Below are 22,923 nucleotides of genomic sequence, written 5' to 3'. Positions count from 1 at the left end.
AACAGAACACCTCCCTTCTCCATTGCAACATTCCCACCATCCATCCCCCGTCTATCCTTCCCCAACCCTGTCTGTATTTTTTACAGTTGCTTTATTAGATATGAGCATGCATAGGTATATCATATATTTTTATACATATAGACATATATATATATATATATATATAAATTTATACACGTTGTGAGAATATTAGAGATCATTTGGGATCAAATCTAGGCATTGAGATACATAGGTTATCTACTCTACAAATTGAACCACATCCTTAGCCGCCTCCTCCTCTTTTTTCTTGTCTTTTTTCTTCTTTTTCTTCTTCCTCCTCCTCTTCTTTTTCTTCTCCTTCTTACTTTCCTTCCTCTTTTTCTTCTTTTTTCATCTTCCCCTTCTTCTTACTCTTCTTAGCAATATTCTTCTTACTCTTTTCCTTATTCTTTTTTTTTTTTTTTTTTTTTTTTTTGTGGTTTTTGGGTCACACCCGGCAGTGCTCAGGGGTTATTCCTGGCTCCAGGCTCAGAAATTGCTCCTGGCAGGCACGGGAGGACCATATGGGACTCCAGGATTTGAACCGATGACCTCCTGCATGAGAGGCAAACGCCTTACCTCCATGCTATCTCTCCGGCCCCTCTTTTCCTTATTCTTACTCTTCTTCTTTTCCTTATTCTTACTCTTCTTTTTCCTCTTCCTCTTCTCACTCTTCCTCCAACTCCTCTTATTATAATTCTCTTCCTGGATCTCTGGGACTTCAATGATTCCTATGTTGTTTCTGTTGAGTTTATCAAAAACTTCTTTTTTCAACTATTCATGTTCTTTGAATAGTTTAGACATTGTCTGATCATTTTCTTTCAGGTTCTCTTCCAATCTCTTGTGCTGTATAGACTTGCTCTGCATCTCATCCTCTGGCTCACTGATCATTTGCAGCCGCCATTACTTTAATGGAGAGGCTTTCCATTGAGGTTTTCAATTCATAAACCGAGTTTTCAGACCTGTTATTTCAGTATGAAGTTTCCTAATTTCAATCTTCATATTCTCTTGAATCTTATTTATGTTCCATTCAACTCTATCTATGCTTTATTTGAGCTCCATGAACATCCTCCATAATTCTTCTCAAAATACCTTATCTGAGAAAATACCTAGCTGTTTGGTACTTTTTGGGTCATCAGAGCAGCCATCTTCATTTTCTATACACGGGGTTATACTGCATTGTTTCCCCATTGTGATGATGATAGTGTGCTATTTACTAAGTGCTGAGGTGTTCAAGGGTTAAAAGATGTGCGTGACTGGGGAGCGAAGCCTAGGGGTCCGCTCCTCTGGCTCCACACAAAAAGCAGGCAGAGAGCAGGGCAGCAGTCCTTTATAATGGCACTGGGTGCCCAATCATACGGCAGGAATCAGCCCCCATGTTGGTTGGGTGGGAACATCTTACCGAGTTTGGGTCCTGGAGAGATTATGTTCGTTGGTGTCTTCTGGGCTGCCTCCTGCAGAAAGAAGCCAGGGAGCAGGTCAGCAGTCCTTTATAGTGGCTCTGGGTACCCAATCACACGGCAGGAATCAGCTTCCACATTGGTTAGGTGGGGACATCTTACCGGGCTTGGGTCCTGGAGAGATAATGTTCATTGGTGTCTTCTGGGCTGCCTCCCACAGAAAGAAGCAGGAGAATATATTAATGGTAAGTATTTTGAAGATAATCTTTCTTTCCTAATGCACAGAAAACATGTTGAAATTCACCAAATTGTGCAGCTGCTGAGTACTTTTAATTAGAGATATGTTTCTGAGTTTCATTGTCCCAAAACTATTTTTCCCATGACTATGATTAATTCTTGATTTAAAAAAATCTATCTTTAGGGTCAGAGCAGTAGCGCAAACAGTAGGGCATCTGCCTTGCATGCACTTACCTAGGATGGACTGTGGTTCGATTCCCTGCGTCCATCCCATATGGTCCCCCAAGCCAGGAGTGATTTCTGAGCACAGAGCCAGGAGTAACCCCTGAGCGCTGAAATATATCTTTTTTTGTTTGTTTGTTTTTGGGTGACACCCGGCAGTGCTCAGGTTACTCCTGGCTCTTCACTCAGAGATCGCTCCTGGCAGGTACTTTTTTTTTTGGGGGGGGGGTGGCGGGGGATGTTTGGCTATACCCAATGACCCTCAGGGGTCACTGTGCACTCAGAAATCGCTCCTGGCAGGCACGGGGACCATATTGGATGCGGGAAGTCGAACCACCATCTGTCCTGGATAGGCTGCATACAAGGCAAATGCCCTGCTGCTGTGCTATCTCTCCAGCCCCCAAAAGAAATATATCTTTAGGATATTTGTTTTTGTTTTTTAAGTTTTGAGATACCCTCTTGTAGTCATCTTTGAAGTTTTATCCAGGGCTTCTCTTTTCAATCTCATTTTGCCATTTTGTAAAACTCCTAGTCATTTGGTAAAATCAAGATGAAGATTGAAATCAATCTATTATCACTGAAAATCTGGATTTAATTTTTATAAGAATAAAAAGTAATGTATTATAAAACTTTGTGTACTCAACATCATTAAAACATCATATAAATTAATACATTTTGGGTAAAACACTCATTTAAGTCTTTTTATTCTTCCCAATTTTCTCTCTTTCTCTCTCTCTCTCTCTCTCTCTCCTCTCTCTCTCTCTCTCCTCTCTCTCTCTCTCTCTCCTCTCTCTCCTCTCTCTCTCTCTCTCCTCTCTCTCTCTCTCTCCTCTCTCTCTCTCTCCTCTCTCTCTCTCTCTCTCTCTCTCTCTCTCTCTCTCTCTCTCTCTCTCTCTCTCTCTCTCTCTCTCTCTCTCTCTCGTGTTTTGGGCCATACCCTGCAGTGCTTAGGGGTTACTCCTGACTCTGCACTCAGAAATTGATCCTGGCAGACATGGGGAATCATATGGGATGCCAAGGATCAAACCTGGGCTGGACATGCAAAGCCCTACCTGCTGTGCTATCGCTTCCCCCCAATTTTTCTTTTAATCTTTTATTCCAAAAGTTTTAGTATGTAACATTTTTGTTGGTTGCTGCAGTCTGATTTTAAACTAAGAATTGGTCATTTTAGTATATTCATTTGTTTATTCAAAATTTTACTAGATGATCACAGCCTGCCTTCTAATTAACAGTCTAGAAAGAAAAGAACACAATGTGTGTTATGAATTATGTATTAATAGTGACAGGTATTACTTTATAATATCCATACTAAATTTAACTTAGTTTATATTTAAATTTTCAGTGTCCCCCCCCCCCCTTTTTTTGTCTTTAGGTCCTTTTCCATGTGATATTTGTGGTCGCCAATTTAATGACACTGGAAATTTAAAACGCCATATAGAGTGCACCCATGGTGGAAAGAGAAAATGGACTTGCTTTGTTTGTGGAAAATCAGTTCGGGAGAGGTAAGTATCTTATACCTGTACACCCAGAGAAGCTTGGGTGGTTTTATGTAGACATAATGAACATGTGTAAATTGTAACGGTTAAAGTAATACTAGACTTAAATTATGCTTTTGCTTAAAATGTAAGGATAATAGAACTTATAGAACTTATATAAGAAAATGAAGAAGTGGTACCTAAAATACTACTGTGAAAGATATGTAAGCCAATATGGTCAAAATAAAAATTATATATAATAAAAAAAGAAAGAGAAAATGAAGAAGCGATCACAGCAAGTAGGATGTTTGCTTTGCATATGGGCAACCTGAGTTTGATCCCCGTCATCCCGTATGTTCCCCCAACCCTGCCAGGAGGGATTTCTGAACTCAGAGCCAGTAGTAACCCCTGAGCGCCACCTGGTGTGGCCCAAAAAAAGAAAGAAAATAAAGAAAGAAAAAATGAAGAAGCAAAGGCTGTTGCTCTGGAAGATATTAAATTTATTCAACAGAAATAGATTGCTTTATCATAGTCATTATTTTTATGAAATTTACCTTTAACCACATTGAAAGTTTGTTTTTGTTTTTGTGCTATCACTCTGGCTCCTCATTGAAAGTTTTTACTTTATGTTGTCATAAACTCTTTTTACTCCCAAAAGCCTTTCTGTTAAAATAATCATGTAAGCAACATAAAAATATATACTAGCCCTTTATTTTTTTAACTTGTTGTTGTGTGGGCCACACACAGTGATCAGATTTACCTCTGGTTCTGTGCTTAAAGAAACTCTTGGCTATGCTCAAGTGTTGCCAAATTGGGTGAATGCAAAACAAGCATCTTACCTGCTGTACTCTCTCTTCAGTGTTCCATTATTATTTTCCCTGCCCCCCATTATTATTATTATTATTATTATTTATTATACTTTGAATTGCTTACCAGATTGAAGCTTAGGAATGGTTTAGAGATAGTTCCACTCAGCTGGGTATAGGAGGGCCATACCTGGCGACATGAACAGGAGTTATTCCTGGCTTGGCATTCATGAATTATTCCCTAAGTAATTTCTCAGGAAATCCCGCTGTGAGCAAGGCAAGGACCTATCCATTGTACTGTCTCTCAACCTCTGGTGTACACACACACACACACACACACACACACACACACACACACACACACACACTGTTAGTCTCTATTCCCCTATAAGCATTTGTCGATCCATATTCACCATTTTACAAATATGAGAAATTTTAGAATGTTAGTACTTATAGGAATTTCTCAAGACATAGATAGCTTGAGAGGCAGTGGCCCAGCCTGTATCAGCGGGACTGGGAATTTTTGACCAGCTCCTTTATATGGTTTTCCTTTTGACACTAGTCTCTGAAAATGCAAGCACCTATAAATCTTTCTTTACCTAAATGTAATACCAACTATCTATTTGAAAGGCATAGTGCTGATAAACTGAATTATATTTATAGAATATTAAACTTCCTCCATCAAAATTCACATCAATTTTACTTAACAGTAAAATTGATTATTTTATATTCTTCTTGAAAGTGTACATAAGCTATTAATTAAACCTTTTAGCAAATTAGTCATGAAGGCCAGAGTTAAGCTTTTACATGTAAAAGAAATAGTAACAAGTATTTTTGTGTATAGGCAACAGATAAAAGAACAAAATTATGTGGGAGAAAGAATTACCACAGTATATATTAGCTCAAACACCTTTCTAGTTAGGTTTCTGGAAATCTCTAGTCTATATAATAGCATTAACATGTTACTGGCTTATATTTATATTTTATATATGTGTGTGCATTAATATATATGACACTTTTTTCAAACAAGAACTACTTTGAAAGAACATATGAGGATTCATAGTGGAGAAAAGCCTCATCTCTGCAGTATTTGTGGGCAGAGTTTTCGTCATGGAAGCTCCTACAGGTAAGTCATTTGCACCCCTGCTTGAGATAAAATTATACCCAGTGTTAGACTACATACCTACTTGTGTGAGACCCTGGGTTTAAGTTCCACCACCCAAAAACTGCATCTGCATTTAAATTTTATTGTAATTTTTGGGCAGCTGAATAAAAACTTTTATTAGCCCTATCAGTAAACAAATTTATACAAAAAAACAGCACATATTGACTTCTCTGCATTTTAATTTCTGATAATGTACTATGCAATATTGTAAAAAAAAAATCTTATCACCAGTTGAACTGAGTGTTTTGCTGTCTTATAGACTTCATTTACGAGTACATCATGATGATAAAAGATATGAGTGTGATGAATGTGGGAAAACATTTATTCGTCATGACCACCTTACAAAGCACAAAAAAATACATTCAGGTAATGTGTATTTTGTGATGTTGTTCTCCAGTTCTTTTTTAAAACCTTCTGAAAGGGACATACTACATCTTGTGTGTATTGACTAGCTTTAGTTACTTGGTATCTATTCATCAATTGTATTTAAAAGCAAGTCAATATAGATGACATGTTCTGTTTATAGCATTTTAATCATGTAGTCATTATTTATTACTGACCTAGATTTTTGAAATACTGCTTTAGCCAAATTCCCAAAATTTTATTTTACATATTTTGTGGATATGTGTAAGATTTATTGGCATATTGTTTGTTGTTTTAGCTGTGATGAGTAAAGGTCCCAGGAATAAATGCTCAGTAACTAAGCTACATCTGTACTATCTTCTGGCACTTAATAAAAAAGAGAGAAGCCATGATGATAATTCTTTGGTTTTAGAAGAAGTTAGTAAAACTCAAGATGTTTGAAGAAAAATTATGACAGCTGTATTTAATTATGTGTATTTAATAGTAAATTTTTGAAATCATCTCTTTGGAAAAAACAATACCCTAATAATCCTGATCAATTTCAGATCTTGTACTATATTTATAATTTTTATAATTTTTGTATTCTGGGGATTTATTTCATATTTTCCCCTCAGATTGATATTCAGGAAATGCTAAGAGAGCCAACTTATGTGAACACAATTATGGGAAAGAGCCATCTCTCTCAGCACAGTAGAGCCGGTGATTATGATTATTGTTATAAACCTAATTCAAACCTAAACTATGCAACAAAGATTAATTACTTTCTGGCAGATTCCAATGAGGTATGTTTTAGTGGTTATCTCCCTTTTTTTTCTTGGTGGGTGGGACCAGCATTGTTCAGGCAGGAGCCTGGCACCTAGTCCTGGTGATACTCAGTTTTGCAGTACTGGGTCTGATGAGGTGCTCAGACTTGGCCATGCCTGGCTGGTTGGCCTAGTGCATGCTGAGGCCACCAGAGCTATAAAGCTGGCAGTCTTTCAGATAGGGTTGTATGGTACCTGCAGTTGATCTCAGGACCTTGTCAGGCAAGTGCTTTGCCCTTTGAGCTATCTCATACCCCAGCCCCAGTAATCCCCACTTTTAAATCTGCCAAACTTCTGATGACCTTTTTTGCTGGAGTTGGTCATTTTCATTCTTAGGAAGAAAATTTGAATTTTCTAGTTTAATGTCCTAATTCCAGAGGTCATGTGTTTTAAGTTGCATATTGGTATATGCCAAGATGGTGCTTTGTAAAGGTCAGTCCTTTGTATCTGAGTATACACAGAGAGATGAAAAGTTGCATTATCAAAAAAAGAAAAGTTGCATTATCTAGAATTTTTCCTTACACTTGTAGTTTGGCTCATGCAATCATAAATTTCCACAGATAAAAAAAGTCTTCAAAAATAATTCAAAAGTAAAGTACAAAGATCTGAAAATGTTCAGGTCCTTTTTATAAACATTAAGATAGCTTCACCTTGATTCACTGTTCATTTGAAACTTAAAAATTGCGTTAGTTTCTAAGTAATTTCATTTATCTTGTTCTGTTACATTGAAAGGTAAGGTTTGAAGTTTGCAGAAAAAGATTACTGATTTCTTCTTTACCTATTGAAAAGAATTTATTTCCATGAAAATACGCAGTCATTAAAGAAAGCTTTGAGGGGAAGAATAGAAAATAAATAGCCCAAAATAAAGGGTGGCTTTAGAATTCTACCCTTTCCATATTATCTCAGTGTTTGATAATTTGTTTCTGCGGTGGTGGTGGTGGGTGCTGAAATATATATTATAAATAAAAAATATTTGGGTTTTTAAGGTGAAAAGGCTCATCAGTGTGAAGAATGTGGAAAATGTTTTGGTCGAAGGGATCATCTCACTGTGCATCACAAGAGTGTTCATCTCGGGGAGAAAGTGTGGCAAAAGTAAGTAATAAAGGGGAGTTTCTCTTAATTACTAAGGCTTAGGTTGGAAGATAGTTTCAAACTCTCAGTTTATGGATTAAATTACTTTCTCTCTCTTAGCTTTTTTGCAGACCTAAAGGGCTTTATCAACATCTTTTCCCTACTAGTTTTAGTTGATTCAAAGGTTAGGTAGGATAGACATTGAAGTTAATGACTAATATTAAATCTTGGCATTCTTCTGAGATTACATTTATCTTTGTGATTTCTCTTTAAAGCTAAATATAAAATCTTTTTCAGTCAGACTGAGCATTTAAATGATATTTTATTGAAGGAGGCATGTACCATTCTGAATGTCAATACTGTAGTAAATTGGCTCAGTCACGTTTAACGGAGATTAATTGTTGAGCATAAAAACCTTGAAATAACTTGCAAATTTGGAATGATAGATTTGATTTGCAGTGATAAGAAACTTAGTTTTAGTAGTATTAAGCATAATCAACAAAATTTCATGGTTTATGTAAAATTACTAGAATAGTAGAGTGATCATGAAAAATGTAGGAAGTGTTGATTTGTATTCTTTTTACATTGCCATGTTTTTGTTTAGTGTGTGTGTGTGTGTGTGTGTGTATGTGACTAGATGCTGGGGGTATTATAGAGTGTTGGGACATAGGATGCTATGTTGGAAAGGAAACAATATATCAGTGAGATCATAGCAGACTTGGAACCCAAGTCTTGCTTCAAAGTTTTTTTTTTGTTTTTTTATTTTTTGGTTTTTGGGTCACACCTGGCAGCACTCAGGGGTTACTCCTGTCTCTACGCTCAGAAATCACTCCTGGCAGGCTCAGGGGACCATATGGATGCCGGGATTCGAACCACCATCCTTCTGCATGCAAGGCAAATGCCCTACCTTTATACTATCTCTTCAGCCTGCTTCAAAGATTTTATATCTTTTTCTCAAGCCATTATACCCTAAAAATTTATTAGCTACTTTAGGAACTTTGGTTTATGTAAATTATTATAATGTGTTTCCCCCCTAAGTGGCTTTGTTTTAGATAGGGAGGTAGCCGTACTCATGGTGATCAGGATTTACTCTTGGCTCTCTACTTGGTCAGTCTTCTTGTTGCTCTGGGAATGATATGCTGTTGGTTGGCCAACTGGGTTCAAAGTGGGTTAGCCAATTACAAGCTAACCAATACTGTCTCTCTAGACTTGGTTTTAGATTTTTATATATTTTATTTATGCTCAATAGAAGATGGCCAGATTGTTCTATCTGTTATCATCTGCTTCTTTAGTGATATCAGTAAAGTCTCAATTTTCTCAGATACAGAATTATCAAAGAAGGAATGTTGGGTTTCTCTTCTTAAATTATTGTGAGTGATATTATTTACTTCTAAACCCAAAGGAAGTTGCAGTTTCTTAAAACTGAATCTGAAACAAGACTAATGACATTTTTATACTATGCTACATCAGAAGAATATTTGTAGTATTGCAAAATGATGTCGTCAGTTAGTCTAGTTAACATCTATTATCAGTTACATCTTCTGTTTTATGATGAGAAATTTTCAGGTAGATACTTTTGAAACAGACAAGGCATGTTAACTGTGAGGGCACAGTGTTACACATTACTTTCCTAAGACTAAATTATTTGATAGCTGAAAGTTTGTACCTTTGACCCCCTTTATTGTTTCACCTGCCTTCATTTTCTTCCTGAATCTGTCACCAGTTTGTTTTCTATATCTCTGAGTTTGGTTTTTATTTTTTATTGAATTTAATTAATTATTTTGGTTTTCTTATTTAATCTATAAGTTAGATATCTTTTTTGTTTTGTTTTGTTTATTTTTGGTGCCACACCTGTGGGGCTCCACACTCTGTGATCTCACCTTGGGAAAGTGGGTCTGGAGCAGGGGTTGCCTCAGTTTGCAAGTCATTTTAGGGTATTGGAGGTATGCTTCAGTTTGTAAATTATTGTTAGGATGATGCGAAACTTGCTCCTGGATCCCTTATTTCCTGGATGGCACAAAACTTGTCCAGTTCTGATGATGGTGCCTTAAGTTTGGGGTTGTATAACTGATCTTGGAACAACTGAAGCTTAAGTCAAGTTACTATGACAAATATTTAAGGTTTAAAGTCCACATGCAATATATACATTTTGGAATTCCTGTCCTTAATAAAAGGGAACTCTGTAGTGGATCTCTTTAAAGGACCTTGAGATTGGGGCATGTGGTTCCCGAAGCAATGCCAACACAAGAAAATACTTCATTCCAGTTTAGAGAGATAAAACATGTTCTGGAACTTCCACCACAAGCTATTTACAAGCAGGCAAAATTGTACTGGCAGGTAGACAGGCAAGCTGTGGGGCCAAAACCAGGAGAAGTCTCTGTGACCCAAAGTCTTCATTGAGAAGAGTAGGACCACCCACCTGGGTAGGGGGTTATTTCAGATATTCTTTCCCCACATTCTTCCCTGGGGCGCCAGGGAACTATGAATAGATTGTAGTTTCTATCCCTCAAAAGATTTTATACTCTATAATTCCAGATACATAGGTATAGTAATGTTGGTTTCCAGGAAATACATATAAAGAAATACACATGCCTTTTTTTTTCTACTGAATAAGTCCAAAGAAAAAACACTGTATCCAAATAAAGAAATACCCATTCAAAAATACACATATTCTTCAGATCTTTTGAGTGCCAGGGACTGATTGGTCTTGACACAAAGGACTCTTCTGGGGTCCCTGAAAGGTATGTACCTGGGTTCAGTGAATGGGGAACAAAGGCTAAGGAGTCAAGTTGGATTCAAGCTCTGTTCTATTTATTCAAAGGAAAAGGTAGAATACTTATACTCAATTTCTTGACAAATCATAAGGCTAGTTTTCCAAAAAAGGCACAGGGCACATTGTTCAAGGCATATTTCTGATGCAGGATAGTTTCACTTTTGAGGCTGCTTCTTGCTATCAGTAGTTTCTCAGTAGTAAGGTCAGTTCAGAATTGTTTTGGTTTTATGCATACTGAACCGAGGCCTGAAATGTTAGCCCTTACTATGACTGCATGTATGTTAAGAGTAAAGTTAGGGGCCGGAGAGATAGCATGGAGGTAAGGCATTTGCCTTTCATGCAGGAGGTCATCGGTTCGAATCCTGGCGTCCCATATGGTCCCCTGTGCCTGCCAGGAGCAATTTCTGAGCCTGGAGCCAGGAAATACCCCTGAGCACTGCCGGGTGTGACCCAAAAACCACACACACACACACACACACACACACACAAAGAGTAAAGATAGATTTGAGGGTAATTATTCTGTAAGACTAAATAAAAATACTTGAGTCTAAGCAAAGTTCCTCAGAGGGTGTGTTTGGTCTGAGTAATTTTTAAAATGTCAGCTAAATTATGTCTCATATAATATTTTTTAAAATATCAGTAAAATTATGTCTCAAATAATATATTTGCTGCATCCCTTTATTTTTCTAATGCCTCATGGACAGGCAACCAAAATTTCTTCAGGGCCCTAATAATTGTGAATGCAGATTATTTTTTTTTTTAAGCATCTTTTCTTACAGGCGTTACTTTTCAACATTCTCTCTTGCGAGTACAGACTGCTTTGAAAAAGTTCCTGTAATAGCAGACAGCTTTTAAAAAACCCTTTCTTAGGCAGTTAGGGCCTTTTTAAACTTGATGTCTTCCTAGGTCTCAGGATTTGTTAACAAGGGAGATACAGCATTTGAGTAAGTCCAATGTGCTCAAACTAATGAGGTGATCTATCAGTTGATGGCAGTCAAGGAGGTGGTGGAAATATCATGCAGCTGCTGGGTGGAGTCATGAGCTGAGTTCAATCCTTGATCCAAGGCCTATTCAAAAAGCCTTTTCTGGTTGCAAGGGGCAGTCCACTGTGATGAAAGGTTGAAATGTTGCAGAGGGGCAGGTAGGAGTGAAGTGGTGTTCCAGGCCAAAAGGGATGTTGAGCTGTAGAGGTAAAGGGGTTTTATAAGGTAAGTAACCAATCTGGGATAAGTGAGCATAGGAGAACAATAGAAAAGATTTTGTTGAGTGGCAGGTGGGGGTGGGGAAGGTAGCAGGCCTATGTACAACACAGACAGACATTATATGTGACAGACGGACATTAGACTAACGTAAGGTGGCCACCACACACATTCACAAACATACATACATAGTTGATCAATCAATATATTATAGCTGTAAAACTGACCCATGTAGGGTGGTAAATGGGAATGGGTCAAAGTGCTTTATAAAGGTAAAGTTTGGTACCCAAGATGAGGAAATTTTAAGCAAGTTACTGTCATAGCTAGTTTCTTTCTTTTTCTTTTTCTTTTTTTTTTTTTTTTTTTTTGACCACACCTGGTGATGCTCAAGGGTTACTCCTGGCTATGCGTTCAGAAATTGCTCCTGGCTTGGGGGACCATATGGGATGCCGGGGGGGGGGGGGGGGGGGGGGGGGCCATGGGGATTGAAACAGATCCGTCCTAGGCTAGTGCCGGCAAGACAGACTCCTCACCACTCTGTGCCACCACTCCGGCCCTGTCATAGCTAATTTCTAAGAATCATTGCTAGTGAGGGGTAGACTTGGCTATAAAATCATCACAAGTTAGATTATGCATACACTTGAAGTGGAAGCCTCATGGCCCCATCCCAAGGGATTGGAGAGACAGAGACATGGGTCTGGGATAAATGGTAATACAGGAAATAATCCACACAAAATTAAAGGAAAAGGTAAAGGTCCAGGAAAATTCCACCACAAGCTTTCTGCTCCTAACACTAAGGCCAGCAGGTAGATAGCTCAGTTTTAGAAAAACAAAATCGCAAGCTGTTCCTCCCTGAGAGGGGCCCAGGACTTTATTGGGAAGCGAAAGACCACACCCCGGGTTGGAGAACAGGTAGTGTAATGGACCAATCCAAAAGGTGTTTCAATCCAAAGGTGCTTCCATCTATTGAGTGATAAGCACAGCAAAGAAGAAATATCCTGAATAGAATGAAGACTGGTTATTCCAACATCTCCACCTTCTTAACTTTATAGAAAAATGTAGAAATATGAGGTAAAACAAAGTAATATATATCCCAAGGTTCTAAGAAAATGGAGGAAACTATCTAAAAGATAAAAGAGATGACAGTTTTTTGCACAGGCACAGCAAAAGTTGAAGAAAATAGAAAGAAAAAACTCTTGACCTAAAAACAGGGTTTTCTTACCCATGAAGCATTCTGTCTTAAGACCAACTACAGGCTCCAGGCATACTAATTTACCCCAAAGTTTTTCTTCATGGTCCCAGGAAAGGTTCTCCTTAATCATGGTTGTCTTAGCCAAGATACAATAATTAGAGATCTTGGTGATAGCACATATCCTATGTCAAAGTTAGGTTGTCATGAATCATCTCCTGGTATCATCTCTCTGTTAAGTGGTAAGGCAAGGAAACTTGCCCTGAAAGCAAGTTGTTGCTGATTTCCAAGTTGTTAGGGTAGCATATGAATCTACCCTAAGGCAAATAGGTGCAAAGGCAGTTCTAGGGCCTATCCTGGTAGAATGCCAAAACCTGGTGTTCGTGCTGAGGTTCATGGATGATTGGCCAATGTTGGAGTGACTAAAGCCTGTCAAGTCACTATTACAAATGTGCAAGGTGGAAGGCCCCTCTGTAACAAAAATTGGAGTTCCCACCCCTAATGAATAGTAACTCCTCTCTATGTCTAAGATCTTTTATCTTTTTTTTTTTTTTTTCCTTTTTTTATTTCTTGCTTTTTTGGGCTACATCTGGTAATGCCCAGAGGTTACTCCTGGCTCAGTATTTAGAAATCGCTCCTGGCTTGAGGGACCATATGGGACGCCTAGTGGATTGAACAGTGGTCCGTCCTAGGTTAGTGTGTGCAAGGCAAATGCCCTACCACTTGTGCCACTGCTCAGGCCTTTAAGATTTTTTTTTTTTTCATTTTAATGTGCCTATAAAAAGAACAGTGCCACAGGATACTATTGGTGTCTATGGGAGAAATAATAACAGATCAAACAATCCCTATAACCTAGTTCTATCAAAAATACAAAACTCAAAAGATACTATCTACTAGAATTTCCTATTAAACAAATTCAAAGAGATGGTGGGAAAACTACATCTACATAAGGAAATGCACAATAAAGTTATACATATTTTAAGTAAATACACTTAAAGAAATAGTCTTAGGGGGGAGTAAAACCCATATCACAGTTTCAGCTGGCAACCTGGTCTTGTAGAGACTAAAAAAGGGCAAGCGGTAGTCTCTAGCCCAATGGCTTTACTTGCTACATCTTGGACAAGGTCCAGGTGGTGTCCTTACAGGATCAGTATTGGGGTAGGCTCTGTATTCTCTGGGTAGGTTTAACCTGATCCATCTCAATTATCCTGAGCTTGTCTTCTCACTGATGAGGCTTCAATTGCATGGATTCATTCCTGATGTTTAATAGAACCAATGTTTCAACAAGCTCTTGGGCACCCCATATCATTGTTTCTCTTTCTGATTGGGCGCAAGATTGCCATTGTCATTGTTATTCTCAAACGCTAATTATCTTAGTAGATGGTGCTGAGTTTCCTTACCTCTAACGTCTCTGGATCACATCTATCAGTTTCCTCAAACTCCCTGAAAAATCTTTGTATAACATCCTTTAAGTTCAGCATCAGCATCAATCTTTTCCCACTTTCATAATGCTATTTTATGGACCTGTGCTAAGATAGATTAGGGCAGCTTTTCTTATATCAGCATACTGCACTTCCACAAGCATCTCATAAGTCATCCTAACCCCTGAAATTTTCCTTACAGAATGACCTAGGGTGTGGAATTTTGTCTTAGCCTCATCAATAAACCACATTTTCCATGTATATATTGTGGAGGGCTCAGGCAGGTCATAGCAATTGTATGAAAATCCCGAGGAGTCCAAAGCACACTCTTAGTCCAGCCTGTAAAGTATTCAGTGCAGTACAGGGATGTTGGTCCATATGATATGCAAGCCTTTTAAAACTAATTGAGTCCATATTTAAACCCTCATAGAATGGAAGCCGATTATCCTCTAGATGGGCAGGGGAGGAATGGAGAGTCTCAGCTTCATGGGGCCTAGCTGGTATTTGTGAGCTTTGTTTGGAGCTATGTCAAGGGCAGTCTTTACAGAGCTACAGTGGGGAAAGAGTGGAGAGCATTTCTGCAGAGCTGCTTTCAGAGTCTGGAGTCAGAAGTAGCAGTAGTGGAGCCAGAATAATAGTGCAGCAGTAAGGCATTTGCCTTGCATGCGGCTGACCCAGGACGGACCTGGGTTCGATACCCAGTGTCCCATATGGTCCCCCAAGCCAGGAGCACATTTCTGAGCACGTAGCCAGGAGTAACCCCTAAGCATCACTGGGTGTGACTCCCCCACTCAAAAAGGAAGAAAGTAATAGCCAGTTCATTATGAGTATCTCCCTCATTTGATGTACTACACCTGGCAGATGGTGGTCTCTGGTTTAATGTCAGTTGCAAATGATGAATTTTTGGCCTTGGATGGCTTCTAATTTGAGAACATGTCATCACTGGGAAGGTACTTTTCTTTTTTGGGGGTGAGGTGGGAGGGTCACACCCAGCAGCACCTGGTATTACTCCTGGCTCTGCGCTCAGAAATTGACCCTGTCAGGCATGGGGTACCATATGGGATCCTGGGATTCGAACCACTGTCCTTCCTGAATAAGCTATGTGCCAGGCCAATGCCCTGTGAAATAACTGTGCTATTTCTCTGGTCCCATACTTTTATTTTCTAATATAGAAGACATTTCAGGAAGTGTAGCCAGTATATTCTGTATCAAGTGATACATGTGAATGCACCAGAGCACATCAAGCACATCAAGCCACACATATATATGTCACCACTCTCCTAGCATATGTCACCGCTCCTTAAAAGATATGGTAAAGGATGTGGTAAAAAGGCTTAACAACTTCACTCCAAAGTCAGAACTTAATATACCTTAATAGCCTTAATCCACCAGAGAATTATATCACTCACTATTATTGAGGTCTGTCCTCTCAGGTCCTTCTGGGCACTAGATGTGGAGCTCTCACCTTAGGAACACGGGTCTGGAGCAGGGCTGCCACAGGAAATAACCCAAAGTGAAACATTTATGGTCTGAATGCTTCCCACCTGTGGAGCAAGAGAAGGAGGCCAGCCAAGACCTCAATATTTATTGAGAAATTAAGATCACCCCCTTGAACAGGGGAGCAAAAGCAAAGGACTTACTTAGAAAGTCTTCCCACATAGGTGGATCTTTGACATCCTTGTTTAGGATTAAAACCGTTAGCCCAACACACACCCCATCAGTGGTTATTTCTGGTTCTGCTCTCAGAAACCACATCTGCAAAGCTTGAAGGACCATATAGGATGAACTGAACACAGGTCATCTGCATGCAAGGCAAATACCTTACCTGCTGTGCTTTGACACTGGTCCCCTATAAGTTAGATTTTATGGGGTTTTTTTCTATCTTATTTTACTTATACTCAGCCATCATCCATAAAAGCTTGTTTTTAATACTTCCAAGGTATGGACTTTTTTGTTGTTATTTTTTAGTGTAGTGACATTGTATTAGAATATTAAACTTCAGGTATGCATCATTATAAATCAGTATCTTTATATACTCCATGGATGGATGCCAGGAATCGAACTCAGATTTTTCCTAGGTCATCCACATGCAAGGCAAATGCCCTACTGCTGTGCTATCGCTCCGGCCCCTTTTTTAATTTTATTTGTTTATATTTTGGGTTTTTGGGTCACACCTGGCAGTGCTCACACTCTTGGCTCTGCACTCAGAAATTGCTCCTGGCAGGCACAGGGGACCATATAGGATGCCGGGATTCGAACCATCATTTGTCTTGCATGCAAGGCCATTTTTAATTTTGAACATTGTATGATATTATATCACATAACCATTTCCAAAATGTGTGGGTTTACGTGCTCACATGTTTTATTGTCTTGTTTTGTTTTTGTTTGTGTGTCACCCTTAGTAGTGTTGAGAGGTTACTCTTGGCTCTGGCCCAGGAATTAAACCTGGCTGACTCTGGGGACCTTTTGGAATGCCAGGGATCCAGCCTGGGTCAGCCCCATTCAAGGCAAGCGCCCTTGCTGTACTATCACTCCAACCCAGTTATACATGTTTTTAGAGGTTAGCACTGTGTACAGTACAGTATAACAAATCCTATTTTTTAATATTGTCTCCAGACAGGATTTTGGAAAGCTATCAAAATCAGTAGCGGCAGGGGCTCATGGGAGTTTTGCCAAAATTCTTTTATTAGCTGAAAGTTATTTCATCATTTAGAATTATTTTTATATTTCCCTTCAAGTTACAAGGTCATTAACCATTTGATCAAATGCCTATCAAAAACTAGTCTATAAATCTTTTTTTCTTTCAAGTTAAACGGTGCTCTATGAAGAAAAAGAAGACTGTTTTAACTCACAGCTCAGTCTTGTGGTGCTATTTCGAAGCAGCCCTTATCATTTGTATGCAGCAGAAACTCTTCATGATACTTTCCTTTCATCACAGAGAATATTAAAAAGGTCCTAGTCTGAAAGGTTTTCACTTAGTGAAATTGGTGATTTTACTACTTCATCACATTACTCTTCCCTTTCTGTGGATACAAGTTGATGAAGAATACAATGAGAATCAATATAGTTTGGTGCAAACACTTGTTTAAAGAGCCAATCATGTTACTAATTATTGTTCTGAAAATAATTTTCACTTTGTTAACCTAACTTACTGGCAACATAATTACAAAATCAGCTTCCTGGTTTCACTTTGTCCCTGAACCATTTGGCAGTGGATCTAGAATATGGAGCATACAAATATTTTGTGGAGCTAATCTTTAATTTCTTGTGGTTAAAAAGCCTGAAGCTTTTAAAAAACTGGGTGCCTCCGTTGACCCTGTACACCACACTTGAGACATGTCCCTGCTCCTTTCTACCTTTTACTTGCAAATAATAAAAGTAAGTTAGTAATATAAAGCTTGATAGTGAGTCATAAAGAATTGAGATCAAAGAACTGCTTTTTTTTTATAGATTTGTTTGCAAGAGAAAGAAAAAGGGGTAAGTTTAATAGTTAAAAAATATTTCTTTGTTTCTTTGGACTTCGTTGCTTTCTTGATGCAAGAATATTTTTTTATAAATTTGTAAATAACATTAAAACTTATTTTAATTATGTTCTGAATGGACATTATGTAGGAAACTTCAAAACTTTTTTTTTTTTTTTTAGATATAAAGCAACATTTCATCAATGTGATGTTTGTAAGAAAATTTTTAAAGGCAAATCAAGTCTAGAAATGCATTTCCGGACCCATTCAGGTAAAACTTAATGGATAGTTTGTATACTTTTGTGTAATTATTGTAGAGTAAATGTTGACATGTTAACTATTCTGAAGTTTTTTTTTCTCTCAGTAAAATCTTTATTTAGTAAGACCATAATAATACTCATTTATTAAAGTTGATATCACAAATGAGTAATATTATTGTCCTACTTGTTTGTAAAATGTTAATTTGGGGGGAGCCACACCTTTTGACGCTCAGGGGTTACTCCTAGCTCTGCATTCAGAAATTGCCCCTAGCTTAGGGGACCATATGGGACACTGAGGGGTAGAGTGGTAGAACCAAGGTCCCTCCTAGGTCAGCTGCGTGCAAGGCAAATGCCCTACCGCTGTGCCACCACTCTGGCCCCAAAATGTTAATATTTTTTAAGTATCCTTTTGTAGAAAAAAAATGTCCCTAGTTAATTTATTTAAATTTATCTCTCATTTATCCTCTTTCCTGTTCCTTGGTTTCTCTGTGTGACTCTTTAAAGACACTTGCTTGCTTCTCCTTTAAAAGAGTTATTCTCGGGCCAGGGACCTGAATGGGTAGTAGAGTTCTTGCTTTGATCATGATGCCCTTAGTTCCCAGCAGTGTATGATCATCACCAGGAGCTATTCCCAGCATAATACTCCACTTCTTTAAAAAATAAAAAGAGGGGCAGGAAAGATAGTACAACAGAAATGCTAGGTGAAGTTCTCTCTTGCTTCTTTCTAAGCTGTTATTCCTTCAGTTATCTGCCACTATATTTATTTAGTTTTATTTTTTGGCTTTGGGGCTACACCTGGCTGTATTCTGAGGCTACTCCTGGCTCTGCACTCAGGAATTTACTCCTGGTCGGTTTGAGGGACTATATGGGGTGCCAGGGTTTGAACCTGGGTAAATCCTCTACCCAGTATGTAATTGCTCCAGCCCCATATCTGCATTTTAATACATAATTCTCTGAAAAGTCCCTGTTGACTTCGTTGCCAGAAAACTTTTGTTTTGCTTAACAGACTGGCTGACCAAGAAATTGATGTTTCTTAATACATTTTTTAAAACAAAATAAACATTATAGTGCAGAGCCTGACAGCTTTTTATCATCATCTATTTACTGCATATCTATGCTGAGCCATGTTCCTTTATTCTTTTATTTAACACATTCACTGTCTCTTGAGGCATTAGACTATTTTTCATTTTACAGGGTGGAAACTATATTTAAATATTGGACCCTCCGAGGGGCCAGAGAAATAGCACAACGGTGGGGTATTTATCTTAGACGCAGAAGGATGGTGGTTCAACTCCCAGCATCCCATATGGTCCCCCAAACCTGCCAGGAGTGATTTCTTATTGTAGAGCCAGGAGCAACCCTTGAGCGCTGCCAGGTGTGACCCCCCCCCCAAAAAAAAACAACAAAAAACCCAAAACATTGGACCCCTTACTCGAGGTTAGGCAAGTCATGGTTTATAGCTAGAATTTTTGTACAAATCTTTCATGTTTTGCACCTGGTCTCTCCACCTGTTTATATTTGTCTCCACTGAATGGTTTCTTATAATGTAATCTCTTTTAATAAGCGCTTGCAAGCACTCACCTGGAAAATTTATTATGTCAAATGATTGTTTTCCCAACAGAATGAACTTTGCATTTAAATTGTTTTATATGTACAGGTGAAAAACCCTATAAGTGTCAAATCTGCAATCAGTCTTTTAGAATTAAGAAGACATTAACCAAGCACCTGGTCATTCATTCTGATGCTCGACCTTTCAACTGTCAACACTGCAGTGCAACCTTTAAGCGGAAAGACAAATTGAAGTACCACACTGATCACGTGCATGGCATAAAAACACCTGACGAAGCCCTCAGTACTTCTGAGGAAAAACTTGTCTCCTTGCCGGTGGAGTACTCCTCTTCCGATGACAAACTCCTTCCAGGTGAAGCAAAACAGTATACGGAGCAGCCCAAAGCATATCAGTCAGAGGCCAAGACTCTGTTGCAGAATGTGTCGACCGAAGTCTGCGTCCCGGTAACCTTGGTTCCTGTTCAAATGCCTGACACTCAGGGCGACCTGGTGCGCCACACCACTACACTACCGCCGCCACCGCCACCAGCAGCAGCAGCAGCACCATCTTCGCATGACATCTTGTCGCCACAGCCACAATCAACAACAGATTACCCGCGAGCCGCAGATTTAGCTTTCCTGGAGAAATATACCCTGACCCCGCAACCTGCAAATATAGTCCATCCTGTCCGTCCTGAGCAGATGCTGGATCCTAGGGAACAGTCTTACCTGGGCGCATTGTTGGGCCTTGACAACACGACTGCTGTACAGAATATTCCCAATAACGAGCATCATCCATGAATCATTCGAAACATTCCGCAGACATTTTTGATGGCTCTGTACTAATTAATTTAGGTAGCCTCAGATGATGGCTTTTAAATGAATATGATTGCCATATTTTTTTAATTTACTGTCATTTCTCAAGTCCTCAGAACCATATCAAATGAAGCAAATGACACATCTCTACTGAACCAAGGACACATGTTGAGGCATAATATTTGAAGTGCATTTTTGTAATTTAAATATTATTTAGTGACCATTTTTCATGGTTTCAAAATTTTAGGCATTAGTAGCTATTAACATGATGGGAATTTCTTTTTAATTTTTTATTTTTAATCGTCAGTGGACATTTTAATTTTTTAAATCACATTCTCTTTTCCCTTCCCATTTGCAAATACATTAAGGACCATGTAGCCTTTAAGAAAGAATATAAGAGTATACTGATAACTGCAACTGATATTTATCATAGGTTAGGATGTGTTACTCTTTTTCAAGGTTTTTAAAAATAAATTAGGAGCTGATTTGTAAGATCTTGGGTATATTGGTTTTATGTTAGTTATACTTTTTTTTTTAATTTGGCCATAATTTTCAGATAATCATTTTTTTGGATTTTTTACAGATTCAATGACAAAATAAACTCATGAAAGATTAGCTTATTAAATAAAATGAAGTTACCTGAATAGTTGGCTTTTGCTTGCCTAACTTATGAATAAGATGCGCAAATATAGATCTAGACATTTAATTACACAAGTTGACAGTGTGTTGAAAGCAAGGCCTGATCATTTTCATCAATTTTAATCTTTCAAGTTACCTTATATTATTGTGCCACATATTTTAGAAACAACATTATGGAACCTATTTTTATCTTACTGAGAAGGTGCAATTATTATAACTAATCAAAAAGCTCCTTTAATGGTCTCATTAATTTTGGCTGACTAAAAACTCTGGGTCTCATTAACTTTGACTAAAAGTCTGGGTGTGCAGAATGTAGGTGTTTTACATGTAGTTTTTAGAAAAGGTGCCAAACATATGTGTCTGACTAAATTTAATGTTTACTTTAATCAGAGGGAACCACTACTGGTAGACAGATTTTTATGTAATCTGATCTTGATATTTTTACTTTTTACATAAGCCTGATGTCTATGATTATCCTTGATTTTTATTTTTATAGCAGAAAAAGGTTGAGGACTTGGTGAAAGGAAATAATTGAGGGGGAAAAGTTGAAACTATAAAGTAACCTTTAAAGATGTGCACTTTTCATACTTTTGAGTCAATTTAAACTTAAACTAGGATAATCTTTCCTAGTCAAGCTGCTTGAAGGATTAGACTAGGCAGGGTTGATTTTTTATTACCATGTCACTTGTATGTCAACTACTGGAAAATAGCAATCTGAAGAGTTTTCTATTTCAGTTTTGTTTACACTCCTAATTGCTTTAAGCACTTTTTTTGTGTGTAAACTGTAAAGTCTGGCCCAGCCCTTGTGAAAAAGATCACAAATAAGATAATGAACTTTTAATGCATTAAATTTAGCCAGTTACTAATGAGGAAACTTGTTTGCTAAAGCACTTATGAAATGAATATAAGGAACTTTTACCTTACAAATGAAATTTTAAAATAATGTTGACAATTGAGGCATTTAACCAAAGTATACTTATAGAAAAACCAGCTTGAGCTTGCTCTCATTTATAAAAGGTTGTTTGTAATTATCTTCAGTCTGGTAGATAATAAATAGTGTGTTGGTTTTAAAGCCTTCATACTCTGTGTGGAAATATATCGGGGTACTTACCTTATTGCACTTGACTATATGCGGTACTATTAGTCTGTTACTATTTCCAATTGACTTTAAAACATATCTTTTTAAAGAATTAGGACAAAAATGGCAGTTAAGAAATCTTGCTATAATGAAATCATCCCGAAAAAGAATGCTCTGCCTTACATATAAGTCAGTGTAGAAAATATTGGACTTACAAAACAGCCAAGTGATACATTTGTGCATACGGATGGTATATGATAAGTTTAATAGCTGAAAAAGAGTGTGTTGCATTTTCACATTGAAAAAAAAAACACTTTGTTTTTGGAAGGTATTTAGGGTTCTTTTAATTCTAATCATCTAAACATGACTTGATTGTAGGAATTGGTTTACAGTATAGAATTTTTCTGGAATACAGTTCTTATATATATAAAGTGAAATATATTTAGTTATTATTGTAGATAATTTTAACTTGAAGAGTGGTTTACTGCTTTGTAAAATGCTTTCATACACATCTTCTGTAAATCTCTCAATTAGCTCTGAAATAGAAATCGTTGTGTTTCCAATTTAGGGATTTTTTTGAGGTCAAAGTAAAATTCAATTTAACTCATCATTAAGCAGCAGGGTATTGAAAGCTGCCATTAACTTTATTAGCTGATGCTTACTCAGTGCCAGGCTCTACATTTTTTCATCGAACTTGAATCCAGGAAATACACAGAATTATTCTTAGAAAGAAACAATCTCAGTGAGTGCATGAACTAAATAACCTGCTGCCTCTAATTTCCAAATCATAGTATAAGAAAATTGAACGTTTTAAAAACCTCATGGATTTGGGCAAACTGAATGTATGTGGGTTTTTTTTTTTTTTTTTCTTTCACATGGCACAAAAGCTATGGAATGAGGCCTACTCTTTTAAATTAACCTTTTACTTTTTGTTTGTTTGTTTGAGGGGCCTCACCTGGTGGCGCTAAAGGGTTACTCC

General features: G+C 37.8%; 1 protein-coding gene across 1 annotated transcript in view; it reads left to right on the top strand.

Moving 5' to 3' along the window:
• ZBTB41 (zinc finger and BTB domain containing 41) overlaps positions 1–21,798 on the top strand; it is a 40,368-nt gene extending 18,570 nt beyond the window's left edge. Inside the window, exons 6-11 of the mRNA XM_049769726.1 lie at positions 3,250–3,379; positions 5,189–5,284; positions 5,583–5,689; positions 7,476–7,581; positions 17,786–17,874; positions 19,521–21,798. Of these exons, the coding sequence (XP_049625683.1) occupies positions 3,250–3,379; positions 5,189–5,284; positions 5,583–5,689; positions 7,476–7,581; positions 17,786–17,874; positions 19,521–20,212 (1,220 nt within the window). The 3' untranslated portion in view covers positions 20,213–21,798. The remainder of the gene's footprint in view (positions 1–3,249; positions 3,380–5,188; positions 5,285–5,582; positions 5,690–7,475; positions 7,582–17,785; positions 17,875–19,520) is intronic.
• Positions 21,799–22,923: the final 1,125 nt, after the last annotated feature.

Source organism: Suncus etruscus, chromosome 3, assembly GCF_024139225.1.
Source record: "Suncus etruscus isolate mSunEtr1 chromosome 3, mSunEtr1.pri.cur, whole genome shotgun sequence".
Lineage (NCBI taxonomy): Eukaryota > Metazoa > Chordata > Mammalia > Eulipotyphla > Soricidae > Suncus > Suncus etruscus.
This window is presented reverse-complemented; position numbering and strand designations above follow the sequence as displayed.